This window comes from Taeniopygia guttata, chromosome 35, assembly GCF_048771995.1.
Source record: "Taeniopygia guttata chromosome 35, bTaeGut7.mat, whole genome shotgun sequence".
In the NCBI taxonomy this organism is placed as follows: domain Eukaryota; kingdom Metazoa; phylum Chordata; class Aves; order Passeriformes; family Estrildidae; genus Taeniopygia; species Taeniopygia guttata.
The window spans coordinates 1,244,302-1,266,334 of NC_133060.1; the positions used below are offsets into that span (position 1 = coordinate 1,244,302).

Below are 22,033 nucleotides of genomic sequence, written 5' to 3' on the forward strand. Positions count from 1 at the left end.
CATTTCGGTTGTGGGTGGGCGGGGCCTGTGGCGGCGCTATAAAAACGGGCGGAGGGCGCGTGCGCGCTCTTTTCGGGCCTGCGGCGGGTGAGCGGCGGGTGGGAGCGGGATTGGGGGTCGTGAGGGGAAATTGGGGGTTCTGAGGGGGAATCCGGGGTTCTGAGGGGGAAATTTGGGGTTTTGAAGGATCGGGGGTTATGAGGGGGCGATCAGGGATTCTGAAGGAGGATTGAGGGTCGTGAGGGGAAATTGGGGATTATGAGGGAAGATCGAGGGTTATGAGGGAAAATTGGGGGTTTTGAGGGGGGGATCAGGGGTTCTGAAGGAGGAATCCGGAGTCATGAGGGAAGTTTAAAGGTTCTGAGGAGGGATCAGGGATCGTGAAGGAAAATTGGGGGTTGTGAGGGGGAAATTTGGGGTTCTGAGGGGGAAATTTGAGGTTCTGAAGGAGGATCGAGGGTTATGAGGGGAAATCCTGGGTTGTGAGGGGGCGATCAGGGATTCTGAAGGAGGATTGGGGGTCGTGAGGGGAAATGGGGGATTATGAGGGAGGATCGAGGGTTATGAGGGAAAATTGGAGATTTTGAGGGGGGATCAGGGGTTCTGAAGGAGGAATCGGGAGTCATGAGGGAAGATTAAAGGTTCTGAGGGGGGATCAGGGACCGTGAAGGGAAATTGGGGGTTATGAGGGGGAATCCGGGGTTCTGAGGGGGAAATTTGGGGTTCTGAGGGGGAAATTTGGGGTTTTGAAGGAGGATCGGGGGTTATGAGGGGGCGATCAGGGATTCTGAAGGAGGATTGGGGGTCGTGAGGGGAAATCGGGGATTATGAGGGAGGATCGAGGGTTATGAGGGAAAATTGGGGGTTTTGAGGGAGGATCGGAGGTTCTGAAGGAGGAATCGGGAGTCATGAGGGAAGTTTAAAGGTTCTGAGCGGGAATCAGGGATCGTGAAGGGAAATTGGGGTTTGTGAGGGGAAATCAGGGATTTGAGGGGGGATCAGGAGTTAATGAGGAGGGATTGGAGTTTGTGAAGGAGGATTTGGGGTTCTGCAGGAGGATTTGGGGTTGTGAGGGAGGATCGAAAGTTCTGAGGGGAAATGGGGGATTATGAGGGGAGATCGAGGGTTATGAGGGGGGATTGAGGGTTATAATGAGAGATGAAGGATTCTGAAGGAGGATTTGGGGTTTTGAGGGGGGAGTCAGGGATTGTGAGGGGAAATTAGGATTCTGAAGGAGGATTGGGGGTTCAGAGCGGAAATCTGAGCACATTTGGGGTCCCCAGTCCCTTTTTGGGGTTTTGTCGCGCTGATGATGCCAAGGACTAGAGTCTCCGAGCCCCCTGAGGACACAGCACACCTGAGCGACGCCCCCAGACCCACCGGGGACCCCCAAACCGCGGGCTGGCCGCAGGGTCTCACCCCATTCCTCCTTTTCCTCCTCCGCAGGTGGCGGTGCCCGGCGGGACCCCCGGTAAGACCCCCGAGATCCCCCCAAAACGTGACGGCGGCGGCGATGAGGAACCGGTTCTAAAGCTCCGATCCGCCGTGAGGACGAACTCGCAGCGCCCTGAGCCGCCGCCGTGCCCGGGGCATCCCCCGGTGCCGGTACCGGGACACCGGGACCCTCCCGGGGGTCTCCATCCCCCATTCCCAGACCACCGGGACCCTCCCGGGGGTCTCCATCCCCCATTCCCAGACCACCGGGACCCTCTGGGGTGACCCCAACCCCATTTTGGGAGCTCCGGAGCCGTTTTCCCCCGTTGTGACTCCGTTATTTCTTTTCCTTCCGCAGCCCCGGGATGAAGGCTTGGCTCCTCGGAACCGGCAGCTCCGGGTTTGGGGTGGATTTGGGTGAAATAAAAGCGATTTTTGGGCCTGAGAGTTTCTGTCGTTGTTTCTGTTTTGGGGTGGGCACCGAGACCCCCAAATCGCCCCCTCCCCTCCCGCCCAAAGCTCCGCCCACCCCGTGATTGACACCGGGAGGCCCCGCCCACCCCGTGATTGACACCTCGCCCGGAGCTCCGCCCACACCCCGGGGAGGCTCCGCCCACCGCCGCCTCCAGCCGCTCCCCGCCGCACCCCCGCCCACCGCCGCGGCTTTGGGGCGAATAACGGCGGGTTTGGGGTAAATAACGGCGGGTTTGTGGAAATAACGGGGATTTTGAGGTAAATGACGGCGGTTTTGGGGTAAATAACGGCGGTTTTGGGGCCCCGCGGGCCGCGGCCGTTCCGTGAGGGCGGAGCCGGACGCGGCGGGGCGGCCTCGCCCTCACCAAAGATGGCGGCGGCGCCCTCAAACAAAATGGCGGCAGCGGCGGCGCTGCTAAGATGGCGGCGAGGGCCTCACGCTGATTTTTTTTTTATTATTTTTACATTTTTTTTTTCCCCCTCCCAACACGAGGCGTCGCCTTTACCGGTCGCCCGCTGCCGGTGCGCGGCGGTTCCGCGGTTTTTAACGGCTCCGGCAGCGGCGGGTGAGCCCCGGGAGGATCCCGGGAGGCGGCGGATGTGTGTGGGGGCCGCTCGCGCATGCGCAGAGCGGAGGAGGCGCTGCCGGACCGGAGCCGCCGCGGCCGCCTCGGAGCGTCGGAGGTGGGGGAGGGGGAACGGGGGTCCCGAAGGGGTCACGGAGGGTCCCGAGGGGGTCACGGAGGGTCCCGAGGGGGTCACGGAGGGTCCCGAAGGGGGTTCGGGGGGGAGCGGCCCCGCTGTAACGGCCTCTCACCCCTCAGGGCCGCCCGTTGCCGTCGCCGCCGCCGCCGCCCCCCGGTGCCGGTGCCGGTACCGGTGCCGGTGCCGCCATGGCGGAGGAGCGGCCCGAGGTGCTGCAGGTGCTGGTGAAGACGTTGGACTCGCAGACGCGGAGCTTCGAGGTGGAACCGGAGGTGAGGGGGGTGCCGGTGTGACCCCCGGTGACCCCTCCCGGTGCCGGTGTGACCCTCCCGGTGACCCTCCCGGTGCTACCGGCAGATCTCGGTGCGGGAGTTCAAGCAGCGAATCGCCGGCGCCGTCAGCATCGCGGCCGAGAAACAGCGGCTGATCTACCAGGGCCGCGTGCTGCAGGACGAGCGGAAACTGCGGGAGTACAGTACGGGAATAAACCGGGAACCGGGAATGGGAACGGGAATGGGAACGGGAATAAACCGGGAACCGGGAATAAACCGGGAATAAACCGGGAATGGGACCGGGAATGGGACCGGGAATGGGAACGGGAATGGGAACGGGAATGGGAACGGGATCTACCAGGGCCGCGTGCTGCAGGACGAGCGGAAACTGCGGGAGTACAGTACGGGAATAAACCGGGAACGGGAACGGGAATGAACCGGGAATGGGAACGGGAATGGGAACGGGAATAAATCGGGAATAAACTGGGAATGGGAACGGGAATAAACCGGGAATAAACCGGGAATGGGAACGGGAATAAACCGGGAATAAACCGGGAATGAGAACAGAAATGGGAACAGGAATAAATCGGGAATAAACCGGGAATGGGAACGGGAATAAACCGGGAATGGGGACGGGAATGGGGATGGGAATGGGAATGGGACCGGGAATGGGGAATGGGGAAATGGGAACGGGAATGGGAATGGGAACTGGGAATAAACCGGGAATGGGAACGGGAATAAACTGGGAATGAACCGGGAATGGGAACGGGAATAAACCGGGAATAAACTGGGAATGGGAACGGGAATGGGAACCGGGAATGGGAACGGGAACGGGAATAAACCGGGAATGGGAATGGGAATGAACCGGGAATAAACCGGGAATGGGAACGGGAATGGGAATGGGAATGGGAATGGGAACGGGAATGGGAATGGGAATGGGAACGGGAATGGGGAACCAGGAATGGAACGGGGAACTGGGAACGGGAACGGGAATGGAACGGGAACCGGGAATAAACCGGGAATGGGACCGGGAATAAACCGGGAATAAACCGGGAATGGGGATGGGAACCGGGAATGGGAACGGGAATGGGAATGGGAATAAACCGGGAATGGGAACGGGAATGAACCGTGAATAAACCGGGAACGGGGACGGGAATGGGGATGGGAACCGGGAATGGGAACGGGAATGGGACCGGGAATGGGAATGGGAACGGGAATGGGAATGGGAATGGGAATGGGAATGGGACCGGGAATGGGAACCGGGAACGGGAATGGAACGGGAACCGGGAATGGGAATGGGAACGGGAATGGGAATGGGAATGGGAATGGGAATGGGACCGGGAATGGGAACCGGGAACGGGAATGGGAACGGGAACCGGGAATGGGAATGGGAACGGGAATGGGAACCGGGAACGGGAATGGGAACGGGAATGGGAACGGGAATGGGAATGGGAATGGGAATGGGAATGGGAATGGGAATGGGAATGGGAATGGGAATGGGAATGGGAACGGGAATGGGAACCGGGAACGGGAATGGGAACGGGAATGGGAATGGGAATGGGAACCGGGGCCTGGGGGGGGTCTTGGGGTTGGAATTTTTTTGGGGGGATTTTGGGGTTGGAATTTTTTGGGGGGGGTCTCGGGGTTGTTTATTTTTCTGGGGGGAATCTCGGGGTTATTTTTGGGGGGGTCTCGGGGTTGTTTATTTTTGGGGGGGTCTTGGGGTTATTTTTTGGGGGGGGTCTCGGGGTTGGAATTTTTTGGGGGGGGTCTTGGGGTTATTTTTTGGGGGGTCCTGACCCCCCCCGTCCCCCCCAGATGTGGGGGGCAAGGTGATCCACCTGGTGGAGCGCGCCCCCCCCCAGTCCCCGGGCTCGGGGGGACCCTCGGGGGTCGGCGCCTCCCCCCAGCCCCCCCAAAACGGGGGCGGCCCTCGGGGGGGCCCCGACAGGAACGCCAACAGCTACGTGATGGTGGGGACCTTCAACCTGCCGGTGAGGGGATTGGGGGGCTCTGAGGGGGTTTTGGGGGGTTTTGGGGGGTCTCTGAGGGGGTTTGGGGGGCTCTGAGGGGGTTTGGGGGGGCTCTAAAGGGGTTTTGGGGGGCTCTGAGGGGGTTTGGGGGGCTCTGAGGGGATTTTTGGGGGGTCTCTGAGGGGTTTTGGGGGGCTCTGAGGGGGTTTTGGGGGGGTTATGAGGGGGATTGGGGGTCTTTGAGGGGGGTTTTGGGGGGCTCTGAGGGGGTTTGGGGGGGCTGTGAGGGGGTTTTGGGGGGCTCTGAGGGGGTTTGGGGGGGCTGTGAGGGGGTTTGGGGGGGCTCTGAGGGGATTTGGGGGGCTCTGGGGGGGTTTGGGGGGGCTCTGAGGGGATTTGGTGGGGTTTGGGGGGGCTCTGAGGGAGTTTGGGGGGGCTCTGAGGGGGTTTGGGGGGCTCTGAGGGGGTTTGGGGGGGTCTGAGGGGATTATTTGGGTTCTAAAGGGGTTTTGGGGGGGCTCTGAGGGGTTTTGGGGGGCTCTGAGGGGGTTTGGGGGGGCTCTGAGGGGATTTGGGGGGGCTCTGAGGGGATTTGGGGGGCTCTGAGGGGTTTTGGGGTGCTCTGAGGGGGATTTGGGGGGCTCTGAGGGGTTTTGGGGGGGTTTTGGGGGTCTCTGAGGGGATTTGGGGGGCTCTGAGGGGATTTTTGGGGGCTCTGAGGGGATTTGGGGGGCTCTGAGGGGATTTGGGGGGGCTCTGAGGGGTTTTTTGGGGTTCTAAAAGGGGTTTTGGGGGGCTCTGAGGGGGTTTGGGGGGGCTCTGAGGGGATTTGGGGGGGCTCTGGGGGATTTGGGGGGCTCTGAGGGGTTTTTTGGGGTTCTAAAGGGGATTTGGGGGGGCTCTGAGGGGATTTTGGGGGGGTTATGAGGGGGTTTGGGGGGCTCTGAGGGGGTTTGGGGGGGTTTGGGGGGGCTCTGAGGGGGTTTTGGGGGCTCTGAGGGGATTTGGGGGGGCTCTGAGGGGATTTGGGGGGGGGCTCTGAGGGGTTTTGGGGGGGCTCTGAGGGGATTTTTCGGGGGTTTTGGGGGGCTCTGAGGGATTTTGGGGGGCTCTCAGGGGGGTCAATAATTTGGGGTCCCCCCCCCAGATCGACGGCTCCTCCGTCGACGTCCACATCAACATGGACCAGGGCCCCGGCCAGGTGGGTCTGGGGGCGTTTTGGGGGGTCCCGGCCCTGCCCCCCAATTTTGGGGGTCTTGGGGGGGGCCCGGGGTGACCCCCCCAATTCTGGGGGTCTTACGGGACCCCCAAAATGTCCCCCCAAAAAGCAGAGTGAGCCCCGAATGCGGCTGCTGGTGGCCCAGCACATGCTGAGGGACATCCAGGGGGTGCTGGCGCAGCTGGAGGTGAGACCCCCAAAATCACCCCAAATTCATCCCAAAGTCACCCCAAATTCAACCCCAAAATCCCCAAAATTCACCCCAAAAATCCCCCCAAATTCACCACAAAAATCTCCCCAAATTCACCCCAGAAATCCACAGAATTCACCCCAAAAATCCCCCAAATTCAACCCAAAAATCCCCAAAATTCACCCCAAAAAATCCTCCCAAAACCCATCCAGGGGGTGCTGGCGCAGCTGGAGGTGAGAGACCCCCAAAAATTACCCCAAATTCACCCCAAAAATCCCCCAAATTCACCCCAAAATCCCCCCAAAATCACCCCAAATTCACCCCAAAAAATCCCCAAAATTCACCCCAAAAATCCCCAAAATTCACCCCAAAATTCACCCCAAATTCACCCCAAATTCACCCCAAAAATCCCCAAATTCACACCCAAAATCCCCCCAAATTCACCCAAAAAATATCCAAAAATCCCCCAAATTCACCCCAAATTCACCCCAAAAATCACCCCAAACCCCCCCAAATCCCCCCTTAAACTCCCCCCAAATCCCCTCAAATGCCCCCAAATTTCCCCAAACCCCCCCAAATTCCCCCCAAATTTCCCCAAATCCCCCCAGATTTCCCCCAAACCCCCCAAATCCCATTTCCCCTCCCCCCCCCAGGGCTCGGGGGGGTCTCGCTCCCCCCCCCAGGCCGAGGGTCCCCCCCCGGCTCCCCCGGAGCCCCCCGGGCCCCCCCCCGAGGAGCCGATGGAGGCGGCGGCGCCCCCCGAGACCCCCGAGACCCCCGAGACCCCCGGGCCCGGCCCCGAGGCCGCCAGGTCAGAATTGGGGGGTTTGGGGGGTCCTGGGGGGGATTTGGGGGTCCCAGGGGGAATTGGGGGGTCCTGGGGGGGTTTTGGGGGGTCCTGGGGGGAATTTGGGGGGTCCTGGGGGGGGTTTGGGGGGTCCTGGGGGATATTTTGGGGGTCCCAGGGGGGATTTGGGGGGATTTGGGGAGGGGTTCGGGGGTCTTGTGAGGGGTTTGGGGGGTCCTGGGGGGTTTAGGGGGGTCCCAGGGGGGATTTGGGGGTCCCAGGGGGGGTTTAGAGGGTCCTGGGGAGAATTTGGGGGTTTCAGGAGGATTTTGGGGGGTCCTGGGGGGGATTTGGGGGGTCCCGGGGGGGGTTTGGGGGGTCCCAGGGGGGATTTGGGGAGGGGTTTGGGGATCCCAGGGGGGATTTGGGGGGTTTTGGGGAGATTTGGGGGGGTCCCAGGGGGGATTTGGGGGTCCCAGGGGGGAATTGGGGGGTCCCAGGGGGGGATTTAGGGGGTCCTGGGGGGGATTTGGGGGTCCCAGGGGGGATTTGGGGGTCCCAGAGGGAATTTGGCGGGTCCCGGGGGGGGATTTGGGTGGTCCTCATGGATTTTTGGGGGTCCCTTGGGTGGATTTTGGGGGGATTTTTTGGGGGGGGGTTTGGAGTCCCTTGGTGGGGATTTTGGGGGTTTTTTGGGATCCTTTGGGGGGTTTTTGGGGTACCCTTGGTGGGGTTTTTTTGGGGGTATTTTGGGGGGGTCCTGGGGGATTTTGGGGGTCCCTTGGGGGGATTTTGGGGGTCCCTTGGGGGGATTTTGGGGGATTTTTTGGGGGTATTTTGGGGGGGTCCTGGGGGATTTTGGGGGTCCCTTGGGGGGATTTTGGGGGATTTTTTGGGGGTATTTTGGGGGCTCCTTTGGGGGATTTTGGGGGCGTTTTTTGGGGTCCCTTGGGACGATTTTGGGTGGGTTTTTTGGGGTTCACTTGGGGTGATTTTGGGGGGTTTTTTGGGGGTCTTTTGGGGGCGTCCTGGGGGGATTTTGGGGGTTTTTTTGGGGGCTCATTTGGGCGATTTTGGGGGGGTTTTTTGGGGGGTTTTTTGGGGTCCCAGGGGTTTTTTTTGGGGTGATTTTGGGGCTTTTTTTTGGGGGGGGGGGGGTTGGGTGATTTTGGGGGAGGGTTTTGGGGTGATTTTGGGGGGTTTTTTGGGGGGTCCCTTGGTGGGGATTTTTTGGGGGTCCTGGGGGATTTTGGGGGGGTTTTTTGGGGATCCTTTGGGGGATTTTTTGGGATTCCTTGGGGTGATTTGGGGGGGATTTTTTGGGGGTCCTTTGGGGGATTTTGGGGGGTCCCTTGGTGGGGATTTTGGGGGCGTTTTTTGGGGGTCCCTTGGGGGGATTTTGGGGGGGTTTTTTGGGGGTCCTTGGGACGATTTTGGGGGGTATTTTTTGGGGTGATTTTGGGGGGGTTTTTTGGGGGTCCTTTGGGGGATTTTGGGGGGTCCCTTGGTGGGGATTTTGGGGGGCTTTTGGGGTGATTTTGGGGGGGTTTTTAGTGATCCTTTGGGGGATTTTGGGGAGGTTTTTTTTGGGTTTTTTTGGGAGGTCCCTTGGGGTGATTTTGGGGGGATTTTTTGGGGGTCTTTTGGGGGGGTCCTGGGGGGATTTTGGGGGGTTTTCTTTGGGGCTCCCTTGGGGGATTTGGGGGGGTCCTGGGGGATTTTGGGGGCGTTTTTTGGGGTCCCTTGGGGGGATTTTGGGGGGGTTTTTTGGGGTTCCCTTGGGGTGATTTTGGGGGGGTTTTTTGGGGGTCTTTTGGGGGGGTCCTGGGGGGATTTTGGGGGGTTCTTTTTGGGGCTCCTTTGGGGATATTTTGGGGGGGTCCTGGGAGGTTTTGGGGGGTTTTTTGGGGTCCCAGGGGGGTTTTTTGGGGTGATTTTGGGGCTTTTTTTTTTTGGGAGGGTTTGGGTGATTTCGGGGTGTTTCCCGGGGGTCCCTGACTGACGCCCCCTCCCCACCCCGCAGCCCCCCGAGCCCCGCCGAGCTGGGGGAGGTGCTGGGGGAGCTGCGGCGCCTGGAGCTGCGCCTGGAGCCGCATCGGCAGCGCTATCGTGACATGCTGGCGGCCGCCGCGACAGCCGACTACGGCCACGACGTGGGCGGGGGTCCCGGGGGGCTTTGGGGGGGCTTTGGGGGGTCCCGGGGGGGGTTTGGGGCGATTTTGGGGGGTTTTGGGGGTCCCGGGAAGGGTGGGCGGGGCCATATCGGCAGCGCTATCGCGACATGCTGGCGGCCGCCGCGACTGCCGACTACGGCCACGACGTGGGTGGGGGTCCCGGGGGGCTTTGGGGGGATTTGGGGGGGATTTTGGGGGGATTTTGGGGGGTTTTGAGGGTCCCAAAAGGGGGTTTGGGGCGATTTTGGGGGGTTTTGGGGGTCCCGGGAAGGGTGGGCGGGGCCATATCGGCAGCGCTATCGCGACATGCTGGCGGCCGCCGCGACAGCCGACTACGGCCACGATGTGGGTGGGGGTCCCGGGCGGATTTGGGGGGGATTTGGGGGGATTTTGGGGGGTTTTGGGGGTCCCAAAAGGGGTGGGCGGGGCCATATCGGCAGCGCTATCGCGACATGCTGGCGGCCGCCGCGACAGCCGACTACGGCCACGACGTGGGCGGGGGTCCTGGGGGGCTTTGGGGGGATTTGGGGGGGTTTTGGGGGAATTTGGGGCGATTTTGGGGGGTCCCGGGGGGGATTTGGGGGGATTTTGGGGCGATTTTGGGGGGTTTTGGGGGTCCCAAGAGGGGTGGGCGGGGCCGTATCGGCAGCGCTATCGCGACATGGTGATGATATCCTGGGGGAGGGGGGATTTTGGGGGGGTTTTGGGGGGTCTTGAAGGGGTTTTGGGGGTCTCGGGGAGTTTTTGGGGGTCTCAGGGGGTTTTTGGGGGGGTCTCTGGGGGGTTTTTGGGGGGTCCCTGATGAATTTTGGGAGGATTTTTGGGGGTATCTCTGATGATTTTTGGGGGGGTCCCTGATGATTTTTTGGGGTGTTTTTTGGGGATCCCTTGGGGGGATTTTGGGGGGGTTTGGGGTTTCCTTGGGGGGATTTTGTGGGGGGGTTTGGGGGGATTTTTCGGGGGTATCCCTGATGATTTTTGGGGGTATTTTTTGGGGGGTCTCTGATGATTTCGGGAGGATTTTTGGGAGGTGTTTCTGACGGATTTCGGGGGTGTCTCTGACGATTTTTGGGGGTGTTCCTGATGATTTTTTAGGGGTGTTTTTGAGGGTGTCTCTGATGAATTTTGGGGGTGTCTTTTAGGGGGTCCCTGATGATTTTTGGGGGGTGTCTCAGATGATTTTTGAGGAGTTCCCTGCTGATTTTCGGGAGGATTTTTGGGAGGGGTTTCTGACGGATTTTGGGGGTGTCTCTGACGATTTTTCGGGGCGTCCCTGAGGATTTTCGGGGTGTCTTTGGGGGGTGTCCCTGCTGATTTTCGGGAGGATTTTCGGGGGGTGTTTCTGACAGATTTCGGGGGTGTCTCTGCTGATTTCGGGGTCCCCCCCCAGGCGGAGGCGCGGGAGGCGGCGCAGCGGCTGCAGACGCTGGTGGGGGAGGGGCAGCGGCTGGTGGCCAACGCTCTCTTGGCTCTGTCCGAGCTCCGCGTCAATTTGGGGGGACCCCCCCCCCGCCCCCTGACGCTGGCCCGGCCCCTCCCCCACTACGGACCCCCCATGCTGGTCCAGCAGGCCACGATCCCCATCCAGGTGGGGCACCCCCAAATTTGGGGGGGGGGGGGGGATTTGGGGGGGTGGGGGGAGGGGCAGGGATGGAGGTATGGGGGGAAAGGGTTAAAAATGGGGGGGGGGCTTAAATAGGGGGGGGGAAAGGAGCCAAAAATGGGGGGAATGACCCCAAAATATGGGGATGGGGGCATTAAAATGGGGAGGGGACCCTGAAATGGGGGAGGGGGACCCTGAAATGGGCATGGGGACCCCAAATTGGGGGGGGGGACCCTGAAATGGGGCGGAAAGGACCCAAAAATTGAGGAAATGACCCAAAAATTGAGGAAATGACCCCAAAAATGGGGATGGGGGCCTTAAAATGGGGGAGGGGAATCTCAAAATGGGGATGGGGACCCCAAAATGGGGGAGGGGGACCCCTGAAATTGGGGAGGGGACCCCAAAATGGGGGAGTGGGACACTGAAATGGGGGAGGGGGACCCCGAAATGAGGATTGAGACCCTACAATAAGGGTAGGGACCCCAAAATAAGGGTGGGGACCCCAAAATGAGGGTGGGGACCCCAAAGTGGGGGTGGGGACCCCAAAGTGGGGGTGCTGGGGGGGGGAGGGGGGGGTGAAGCCCACCCTGGGGCGTCCCCCCCTGACCCCTCCCCCCCCCCGGCCCCCCCAGATCAACGTGGGCACCACGGTGACGATGGCCGGGAACGGGGGTCCCGCCCCCCCCCAAACCCCCCCGAGCTCCCCCCCGGCCCCCCCGCGCCCCCCGGGGACCCCCCCGAGGCGGCCCCGCCCCCCCCGGGCCCCTCCCCCCCCCCGCCCCCTCCCCCACCCCCGGGGCCCCCCCGCGTGATCCGGATCTCGCACCAGAGCGTGGAGCCCGTGGTGATGATGCACATGAACATCCAGGGTGAGCCCGGGGACCCCGAAAATGCCCCAAAAACTGACCTGGGGACCCCAAAAATGGCCCTAAAATGGCCCCAAAAACAGCCCCAAAAACTGACCCGGGAACCCCAAAAATGACCCAAAAATGGCCCCAAAAACTGACCCAAAAACTGACCCAAAAACTGCCCCGGGAACCCCAAAAACGGCCCCAAAAACTGACCTGGAACCCCAAAAATGACCCAAAAATGCCCTAAAAACTGACCTGGGGACCCCAAAAATGGCCCTAAAAATGGCCCCAAAAACTGCCCCAAAAACTGGCCCGGGAACCCCGAAAATGACCCAAAAACTGACCCGAAAACGGCCCCAAAAACTGACCTGGGGACCCCAAAAATGGCCCTAAAATGGCCCTAAAAACAGCCCCAAAAACTGACCCAAAAATGGTCCCAAAAACTGACCCAAAAACTGCCCTGGGGACCCCAAAAACGGCCCCAAAAACTGCCCTGGGGACCCCAAAAATGGCCCTAAAAACTGCCCTGGGGACCCCAAAAATGACCCAAAAATGGCCCCAAAAACAGCCCCAAAAATTGACCCAAAAACTGCCCTGGAACCCCAAAAATGACCCAAAAATGGCCCCAAAAACTGACCCAAAAACTGACCCAAAAACTGCCCCGGGAACCCCAAAAACGGCCCCAAAAACTGCCCCAGGACCCCCAAAAACTGCCCAGGACCCCCCAAAATCCCCCCGTGGCCGCCCCCGTCCCCCTCCGCTCTCCCCAAACCCCCCCATGACCCCCCAAATCCCCCAAACCCCCCCATGACCCCCCAAATCTCTGGGCCCCCCCAGATTCGGGATCTCCCCCCTCGGGGGGCTCGGCCGGACCCCCCGGCCCCGGGCTGGGCATCGGTGAGTGGGGCTGGGGGCTTCGGGGGGGGGCTGGGGGGGTTTTGGGGGGTCTGGGGGGAATTTTGGGGGGTCCGGGTGGGGTTTTGGGGGGTCTGGGGGGGGATTTGGGGGAGTTTTGGGGGGTCTGCGGGAGTTTTAGGGGGGGGTTTGGGGGGTCTGATGGGGATTTTGGGGTGTCTGGGGGGGATTTGGGGGAATTTTGGGGGGTCTGGGGGAGGTTTGGGGGGTCTGGGGGGGGATTTGGGGGAATTTTGGGGGGTCTGGGGGGGGCTCTGGGGGGGTTTTGGGGGGGTCTGGGGGTGTTTTGGCGGGTCTGAGGGGAGTCTGGGGGGAATTTTGGGGGGGGTCTGACGGGGATTTGGGGTTTTTTTGGGGGGTTTTGGGGGTCTGATGGGGATTTTGGGGGTCTGGGGTTTTTTTGGGGGGAATTTTAGGGGGGTCTGGGGGGGCTCTGGGGGGATTTTGGGGGATTTTGGGGGGGTCTGGGGGTTTTCTGGGGGTTTTTTTGGGGGGGGTTTGGGCGTTTTTTTGGGGTTTTTTTGAGGGGTTTTTAGGGTTTTTTTTGGGTGTTTTTGGGGGTTTTTTGGGGTTTTTTTTAGGGGGTTTTTTGGGGGAGTTTTTTGGGGTTTTTTTGTGGGGGGTTTTTGGGGTTTTTTTTTGGGGTTTTTTTAGGGGTTGTTTGGGGTTTTTTTAGGGTTTTTTTTGGGGGATTTTTTGGGGGTTTTTGGGGGGTTTTTTTGGGTGTTTTTAGAGGGTTTTTGGGGGATCTGTGGTTTTTTTTGGGGGGATTTTTGGGGGGTTTTTTGGGGGGGGATTTTGAAGGTTTTTTTGGGGTTTTTTTTGGCATTTTTTGGAGGGTTTTTTTGGGGTTATTTTTGGGGGTCCATCCTTTCTGACCCCCCCTCCCCTCCCCCCCGCAGGCGGTTTGGGGGTGCAGCTGCCGCCCCTCCCCCCGAGTTCCTTCAGGCGGTGGCGCAGCAAATCACCCAACAGGCCATGGCCGCCGCCGCCTCCGCGGCCACAGGTACCGACCCTGACCTCTGACCCCTGACCCCTGACCTCTGTCATCTGACCCTTATTGACACTTACTGACACTTACCGACCCCTGACCCCTGACCCCTGACCTCTGACCCTTACTGACCCTTACTGACCCTTATTGACCACTGACCTCTGACCCTTACTGACCAATGATCTGTACTGACCCCTGATCTCTGACCCCAAATGACCCCAACTGACCCCGAACTGACCTCATCTGACCCCGTCTGACCCCAAGTGACCTCATCTGACCACAAATGACGCCAAACTGACCCCAAATGACCCCAAATGACCTCGTCTGACCCCAAGTGACCCCAAGTGACTCCAAAGTGACCCCAACTGACCTCATCTGACCCTGAATGACCCCAAATGACCCCGAAGTGACCCCAAATGACCTCATCTGACCTCATCTGACCCCAAAGTGACCCTGAATGACCCCAACTGACCTCATCTGACCCCAACTGACCCCAAATGACCCCAACTGACTCCAAATGACCCCGACTGACCCCAACTGACCCCGAAGTGACCCCAAATTACCCCGACTGACCCCAACTGACCCCGAGGTGACCCCAAATGACCCCATCTGTCCCCAACTGACCCCAAGTGACCCCAAGTGACCCCGAGGTGACCCCCCCGTGTCGCTGCCCCTCCCCCCAGGTCAGCCCGTGGGGGGGTTCCCCTCCCCCGCCCGGGTGGTCATCGCCCGTCCCTCCGCCCCTCCCCCACGGCCCACCCACCCCGGGGCACCCCAGAGCGGAGCCGGAGCCGTGAGTGGGGGAGGGGCGGGGGGAGGGGTGGGGGGGTAGGGGAGGGGTTTGGGGGTCCCTAAAGGGGGTGGGGGAGGTGTTTGGGGGTACTGGAGGGGGTGCGGGGGGGGGGAGGGGAGGGGTTTGGGGGGGTGGGGGGCAGGGTTTGGGGGTCCCTAAAGTGGGTGGGGGAGGGGTTAGGGGGGTGGGGGGAGGGGTTTGGGGGGTGGGGGAGGGGTTTTGGGGTCCCTAAAGTGGGTGGGGGAGGGGTGCAGGGGGGTTTTTGGGGGATGGGGGAGAGGTTTGGGGTCCTTAAAGTGGGTGGGGGAGGGGTGCAGGGGGGTGGGGGAGGGGTTTGGGGGTCCCTAAAGTGGGTGGGGGAGGGGTGCAGGGGGGTTTTTGGGGGATGGGGGAGAGGTTTGGGGTCCTTAAAGTGGGTGGGGGAGGGGTGCAGGGGGGTGGGGGAGGGGTTTTGGGGTCCCTAAAGTGGGTGGGGGAGGGGTGCAGGGGGGTTTTTGGGGGATGGGGGAGAGGTTTGGGGTCCTTAAAGTGGGTGGGGGAGGGGTGCAGGGGGGTGGGGGAGGGGTTTGGGGGTCCCTAAAGTGGGTGGGGGAGGGGTTTAGGGGGTTTTTGGGGGTGGGGGAGGGGTTTGGGGGGTGGGGGAGGGGTTTGGGGGTCCCTAAAGGGGGTGGGGGAGGGGTTTGGGGGTCCCTGGGGTGTGGGGGAGGGGTTTAGGGGGTACTTGAGGGGGTGGGGGAGGGGTTTGGGGGGTCTTTAGGGGGTGGGGGAGGGGTTTGGGGGTTCCTTCGGGAGTGGGGGTGGGATTTGGGGGTACCTGAGGGGGTGGGGGAGGGGTTTGGGGGTCCCTAAAGTGGGTGGGGGAGGGGTTTGGGGGTCCTTCGGAGTGGGGGAGGGGTTTGGGGGATGGGGGGAGGGGTTTGGGGGTCTTTGGAGGGTGGGGGAGGGGTTTGGGGGGGTCCTTTGGGGGTGGGGGAGGGGTTTGGGGGGGTGGGGGAGGGGTTTGGGGGGGTCCCTAAAGGGGGTGGGGGAGGGGTTTGGGGGTTGGGGGAGGGGTTTGGGGGTCCCTAAAGTGGGTGGGGGAGGGGTTTGGGGGGTCCTTAGGGGGTGGGGGAGGGGTTTGGGGGGTGGGGGAGGGGTTTGGGGGTCCCTAAAGTGGGTAAGGGAGGGGTTTGGGGGTACTGGAGGGGGTGGGGGAGGGGTGGGGGAGGGGTTTGGGGGTCATTGGGGGGTGGGGGAGGGGTTTGGGGGTCCCTAAAGGGGGTGGGGGAGGGGTTTGGGGGTGGGGGGAGGGGTTTGGGGGGTCCTTGGGGGGTGGGGGAGGGGTTTGGGGGGTCCTTGGGGGGTGGGGGAGGGGTTTGGGGGGGTTTTGGGGGGTGGGGGAGGGGTTTGGGGGTCCCTAAAGTGGGTGAAGGAGGGGTTTGGGGGGTGGGGGAGGGGTTTGGGGGGTGGGGGAGGGGTTTGGGGGGTTTTTGGGGGGTGGGGGAGGGGTTTGGGGGGTCTTTAGGGGGTGGGGGAGGGGTTTGGGGGTCCCTAAAGTGGGTGGGGGAGGGGTTTGGAGGGGGAGGGGAGGGGTTTGGGGGGTGGGGGAGGGGTTTGGGGTCTCTGGGGGTCTGGGGCTGTTTTGGGGGTCCCGGGGGGGGTCTGGGGGTCAGGATCCCCCCCTGAGCCCCCCCGTGTCCCCCCCAGGCCCCCGGGGGGGCGTCGCTGGCTCAGGTGATCAGCGGCCTGGTGGGACAACTGCTGATGCAGCCACTGGTGCTGGGTGAGCAAACTGGGAGCACTGGGAGGGACTGGGGGGGACTGGGGAGGAACTGGGGGGGGCACTGGGCCATACTGGTGGTTACTGGGAGGGGCTGGGGGGGCACTGGTTTATACTGGGAGGAACTGGGAGGAACTGGTGGTTACTGGGAGGGGCTGGGGGGGCACTGGTTTATACTGGGAGGAACTGGGAGGAACTGGTGGTTACTGGGAGGGACTGGGGGGGCACTGGTTTATACTGGGAGGGACTGGGGGGGCACTGGGCCATACTGGTGGTTACTGGGAGGGACTGGGGGTCACTGGGGAGGGACTGGGGGGGCACTGGTTTATACTGGGAGGAACTGGGGGGGCACTGGTTTATACTGGGAGGAACTGGGGGGCACTGGGGAGGGACTGGGAAGGGATTGGGAGGGACTGGGGGGGCACTGGTTTATACTGGGAGGGACTGGGAGGGCATTGGGGGGGACTGGGGGGGCACTGGGGAGGGGCTGGGGGGGCACTGGTTTATACTGGGAGGAACTGTGAGGGGACAGGGGGCACAGGGGGCGGGGCCTGGTTGGAATTTGGGGGGTCCCGGGGGTGCCACGCCCCCCTGACCCCCCCTCCCCCCCCCCTTTCCCTCCCCTCCCCCAGCCCAGGGCGGCTCCTCGGCCCCCCCGGCCCCGCCCACCCCAAGCTCCGCCCCCTCCCCCACCCAAGCCCCGCCCCCCGCCCCTCCCGGCCCCGCCCCCCCGGCCGGGGGGGCCCCGGGGGGTCCCGATGGCTCCGCCCCCTCCCCCGGCCAAGCCCCGCCCCCATTGGCCCCGCCCAGCGCGGGGGGCGTGGCCGAGGCGCAGCCCCGCCCCCTGGTGGGGCTGTTGGGGGCGGGGCTGTTGGGGGCGGGGCCGGCGCCGCTGGTGGGCGTGGCCGTGCCCGGGGGCGGGGCTCTGCTGGAGGGCGTGGCCGAGCTGCTGCAGGTGGGTGTGGCCTCGGGGGCGGGGTCTGTAATGCATAATGAGGGGGCGGGGTTTGTGATGCATAATGAGGGGTGGGGCCTGTAATGCATAATGAGGGGGTGGGGCCTGTAATGCATAATGAGAGGGCGGGGTTTTTGATGCATAATGAGGGGGTGCGGCCTGTAATGCATAATGAGGGGGCGGGGCTTGTAATGCATAATGAGGGGGTGGGGTTTGTGATGCATGAGGGGCGGGGCTTGTGGTGCATAATGAGGGGGTGGGGCCTGTAATGCATAATGAGGGGGTGGGGTTTGTTATGCATAATGAGGGGTGGTGCTTGTGATGCAAAATGAGGGGTGGGGCTTGCAATGCAAAATGAGGGGTGGGGCTGATGCATAATGAGGGGTGGGGCTAGCGGTGCATAATGAGGGGTGGGGTTTGTGATGCATAATGAGGGGGTGCGGCCTGTAATGCATAATGAGGGGGCGGGGCCTGTAATGCATAATGAGGGGGCAGGGCCTATAATGCATAATGGGGGGGCGGGGCTAGTGGTGCATAATGATGGGGTGGGGTTTGTAATGCGTAATGAGGGGGTGGGGCTTGTGATGCATAATGAGGGGGTGCAGCCTGTAAGGCATAATGAGGGGGCGGAGCTTGTGATGCATAATGAGGGGGCGGGGCTGACAGAGCATTGCATTGCGGGTCAAAGTGGGCGGGGCTTGTCACATAAGGGGCGTGGCTGTTAAACGAGGGCGTGGCTTACGAGGGCGGGGGGTCAAGCCACGCCCCTTTAACCCTTTGTGCCCCCCTCTCCCCCGCAGGCCGCCCAGCCTGGCCCCGCCCCCTCCCCGCCCGAAGCCCCGCCCACCTCCGACCCCTCCCCCTCCCCCACCTCCGCCCCTCCCCCTTCCCCCCCTCCCCCTGCAGACAGCGCTGGCCCCGCCCCCCCATCCGGAAGCTCCGCCCCTCCGTCTGGAAGCCCCGCCCCTCCATCCGGAAGCCCCGCCCAGGGGGCGGAGCCGCTGCCCCCCGAGTTCTTCACCAGCGTCCTGCAGGGGGTGCTGAGCTCCATGTTGGGGCCCCTCGGGGCGCCCCCCAGCGGCCCCCCCGAGAGCATCGCCGCCTTCCTCAGCCGCCTCAGCGGGACCCCCGGGCTGCTGGAGGGGTCCCCGGGGCCCGACGGTGGGGCTGGGGGGGTTTGGGGGGGTCTGGGGGGGATTTGGGGGGGATTTGGGGGGACCCCAGGGCTGCTGGAGGGGTCCCCGGGGCCCGACGGTGGGGCTGGGGGGGGCTGGGGGGGATTTGGGGGGCATTTGGGGGGTCCTCAGGGCCCGACGGTGGGGCTGGGGGGGATTTGGGGAGGTCTGGGGGGCGTTTGGGGGTGTTTGGGGGGGATTTGGGGGGAGTTGGGGGGGATTTGGGGGTGTCTGGGCGGGATTTGGGGGGGATTTGAGGGGCTTGGGGGGGATTTGGGGGGTCCCCCGGGCTGCTCGAGGGGTCCCCGGGGCCCGACGGTGGGGCTGGGGGGGTCTGGGGGCTTCGGGGGGGGGTCTGGGGGGGATTTGGGGGGTCCTCGGGGCCCGACAGTGGGGCTGGGGGCTTCTGGGGAGGGTTCGGGGGGGTCTGGGAGGGATTTGGGGGGTCCCTGGGTCTAACAGTGGGTCTGGGAGATTTGGGGGGGGTTTGGGGGGTCCCCTGGCCCTGAGAGTTGGTCTGGGGGGGATTTGGGGGGGGTCTGGGGGAGATTTGGGGGTGTTTGGGGCACAGGGCCGGAATTTGGGGCTCACAGGGGGATATTTGGGGGGCACAGGGGTGGAATTTGGGGTGCACAGGGAGTGTAATTTGGGGGGCACAGGGAATATTTGGGGGGTACAGGGATGGAATTAAGGAACACAGGGGGATATTTTGGGCTCACAGGGGATATTTGGGGCTCACAGGGGATATTTGGGGCTCACAGGGCCGGAATTTGGGGGGCACAGGGCCGGAATTTGGGGATCACAGGGGATATTTGGGGCTCACAGGGGAATATTTGGGGCTCACAGGGAATATTTGGGGCTCACAGGGGGATATTTGGGGCTCCCAGGGCCGGAATTTGGGGGCCACAGTTGATATTTGGGGGGCACAGGGGGTGGAATTTGGGGCTCCCAGGGCCAGAATTTGGGGGGCACAGGGATGGAATTAAGGAACACAGTGGGGATTTGGGTGTCACAGGGAATATTTGGGGCTCACAGGGGATATTTGGGGCTCCCAGGGCCGGAATTTGGGGCTCCCAGGGGATATTTGGGGCTCACAGGGGGGTATTTGGGGGGCACAGGGGGTGGAATTTGGGGGGCACAGGGATGGAATTTTTTGGGCACAGGGGGTGGAATTAAGGAACACAGGGATGGGATTTTGGGGGGGGCACAGGGGTGGAATTTGGGGGGCACAGGGGGTGGAATTTGGGGCTCACAGGGAATATTTGGGGCTCCCAGGGCCGGAATTTGGGGCTCCCCTGACCCCCCTCTCCCCACCCCGTTGCCCCTCAGGATTTTTCGGGGCGCTGCTGGCGCTGATCTGCCAGCACCTCTCCATGGTGGACGTGGTGCTGCTGCTGCACGGGCGCTGCCAGCCCCTGGCCCGGCTGCAGCCGCTGCTGCGCCGCTGCTTCCGCCAGCGCTACCTGGGCGGCCGCGAGCCCACCGAGGCCAACGTCAGGGTGAGGGACCCCCCTTGAACCCCCAAAAAACACCCCGAAAATCTTCACACAAAGCCCTGACCCAGCCCCAAAAATCCCAAAAAACACCCCGAAAATCTCCACACAAAGCCCTGACCCAGCCCCAAAAATCCCAAAAAAACACCCCAAAAATCTCCACACAAAGCCCTGATTCAGCCCCGAAAAAACAGCCACGAACCCCAAGAAAAAACAGCCCAAAAATCTCCACACAAAGCCCTGATTCAACCCCCAAAAAAATCCCCCAAAAAAATCCCCCAAAAAATCCCCCAAAAAAATCCCCCCGAACCCCGAAAGAAACCAGACCCAAAAATCCCAAAAAAAACCACCCAAAAATCTCCCCACAAAGCCCCAAAAATCACCCCCAAAAATCTCCACACAAAGCCCTAATTCAACCCCAAAAAAACACCCCAAAAAATCCCCCAAAAAAATCCCCCCGAACCCCGAAAAAACAGGCCCGAACAATGAAAAAAACACACCCAAAATCTGAAAAAACCAGCCCCGAACCCCGAAAAAACAGCCCAAAAATCTTCACACAAAGCCCTGATTCAACCCCAAAAAAATCCCCCAAAAAATCCCCCAAAAAAATCCTCCAAAAAAATCCCCCCGAACCCCGAAAAAACACCCCGAAAATCTCCACACAAAGCCCTGATTCAACCCCAAAAAAATTCCCCAAAAAATCCCCAAAAGAATCCCCACGAACCCCGAAAGAAACCAGACCCAAAAATCCCAAAAAAAACCACCCAAAAATCTCCCCACAAAGCCCCAAAAATCACCCCCAAAAATCTCCACACAGAGCCCTGATTCAACCCCAAAGAAACCAGCCCTGAACCCCGAAAAAAATAGCCCCGAACCCCCAAAAACACACCCCCAAAATCTCCACACAAATCCCTGACCCAGCCCCAAAAATCCCAAAAAAACACCCCAAAAATCTTCACACAAAGCCCTGATTCAACCCCAAAAAAATCCCAAAAATCACCCCGAAAATCTTCACACAAAGCCCTGATTCAACCCCGAAAAAATCCCCCCAAAAAAATCCCCCCAAACCCCGAAAAAACAGGCCCGAACAATGAAAAAAACACACCCAAAATCTGAAAAAACCAGCCCCGAACCCCGAAAAAACAGCCCAAAAATCTCCATACAAAGCCCTGATTCAACCCCGAAAAAACCAGCCCCGAACCCCGAAAAAACCACACCCAAAATCCGAAAAAAACAGCCCCGAACCCCCAAAATCACACTCCCAAAATCTCCACACAAATCCCTGACCCAGCCCCAAAAATCCCAAAAAAAACACCCCAAAAATCTCCCCACAAAGCCCCAAAAATCACCCCCAAAAATCTCCCCACAAAGCCCTGATTCAACCCCGAAAAAAACCAGCCCTGAACCCCGAAAAAAAATAGCCCCGAACCCCCAAAAACACACGCCCAAAATCTCCACACAAATCCCTGACCCAGCCCCAAAAATCCCAAAAAAACACCCCAAAAATCTCCCCACAAAGCCCTGATTCAGCCCCGAAAAAACAGCCATGAACCCCAAGAAAAAACAGCCCAAAAATCTCCCCAAAAACCTGACTCAACCCCAAAAAAAAAAACCCCAAAAATCTCCACACCAAGCCCTGACCCAGCCCCAAAAATCCCCCCAAAAAAACCCCAAAAATCTCCCCACAAAGCCCTGATTCAACCCCAAAAAAAACCCCAAAAATCTCCCCAAAAACCTGATGCAGCCCCAAAAATCCCCAAAAAACCCCTCAAAAATCTCCACACAAACCTGCCCCAACCCCAAAAAATGCCCCCCAAAAATCTCCCAAAAACCTGACCCAGTCCCCCCAAACCCCAGAAACCCCCCAAAATCTCCCCAAAATCTGACCCAGCCCCAAAAAAAAACCCCAAAAATCTCCCCAAAAACCTGATTTAACCCCAAAAAATCTCCCCACAAAACCCCGATTCAACCCCCAAAAAACCACCCCCAAACCCCAAAAAAAACCCCCAAATTCTCCCCACAAACCTGCCCCAAACCCCCAAAAAACCCCAAAAAACCCCAAAACCCCCCAAAATCTCCCCACAAACCTGCCCCAAACCCCCAAAAAACCCCAAAAACCCCAAAACCCCCCAAATTCTCCCCAAATCCTCAGGCGGCCACGCACAGCCTGATCACGGGGCTGGAGGGGTTCATCCGCGAGAGCTTCGTGAGTTTGGGGGTCCTGGGGGGCTTTGGGGGGTCCGGGGGGGGCTTGGGGGGGTTTTTTGGGG

General features: G+C 61.2%; 1 protein-coding gene and 1 long non-coding RNA gene across 2 annotated transcripts in view; both read left to right on the forward strand.

The window, feature by feature from the left end:
- Positions 1-12: 12 nt before the first annotated feature.
- Positions 13-1,881, forward strand: LOC140681383 (uncharacterized). Its single transcript, XR_012052552.1, has 2 exons — positions 13-87; positions 1,447-1,881. It is a non-coding gene; the product is annotated as an uncharacterized lncRNA (long non-coding RNA).
- A 555-nt stretch (positions 1,882-2,436) lies between these two features.
- Positions 2,437-22,033, forward strand: part of BAG6 (BAG cochaperone 6) — a 28,817-nt gene continuing 9,220 nt past the window's right edge. Inside the window, 21 exon segments of the mRNA XM_072921016.1 lie at positions 2,437-2,592; positions 2,733-2,885; positions 2,971-3,088; positions 4,704-4,879; positions 6,006-6,059; positions 6,190-6,264; positions 6,921-7,078; positions 9,078-9,378; positions 9,645-9,729; positions 10,578-10,816; positions 11,464-11,499; positions 11,502-11,700; positions 12,520-12,579; positions 13,500-13,597; positions 13,600-13,603; positions 14,272-14,381; positions 16,068-16,143; positions 16,773-17,095; positions 17,896-18,256; positions 19,600-19,769; positions 21,916-21,969. Coding sequence (XP_072777117.1) covers positions 2,530-2,592; positions 2,733-2,885; positions 2,971-3,088; positions 4,704-4,879; positions 6,006-6,059; positions 6,190-6,264; positions 6,921-7,078; positions 9,078-9,378; positions 9,645-9,729; positions 10,578-10,816; positions 11,464-11,499; positions 11,502-11,700; positions 12,520-12,579; positions 13,500-13,597; positions 13,600-13,603; positions 14,272-14,381; positions 16,068-16,143; positions 16,773-17,095; positions 17,896-18,256; positions 19,600-19,769; positions 21,916-21,969 — 2,913 coding nt within the window. The 5' untranslated portion in view covers positions 2,437-2,529.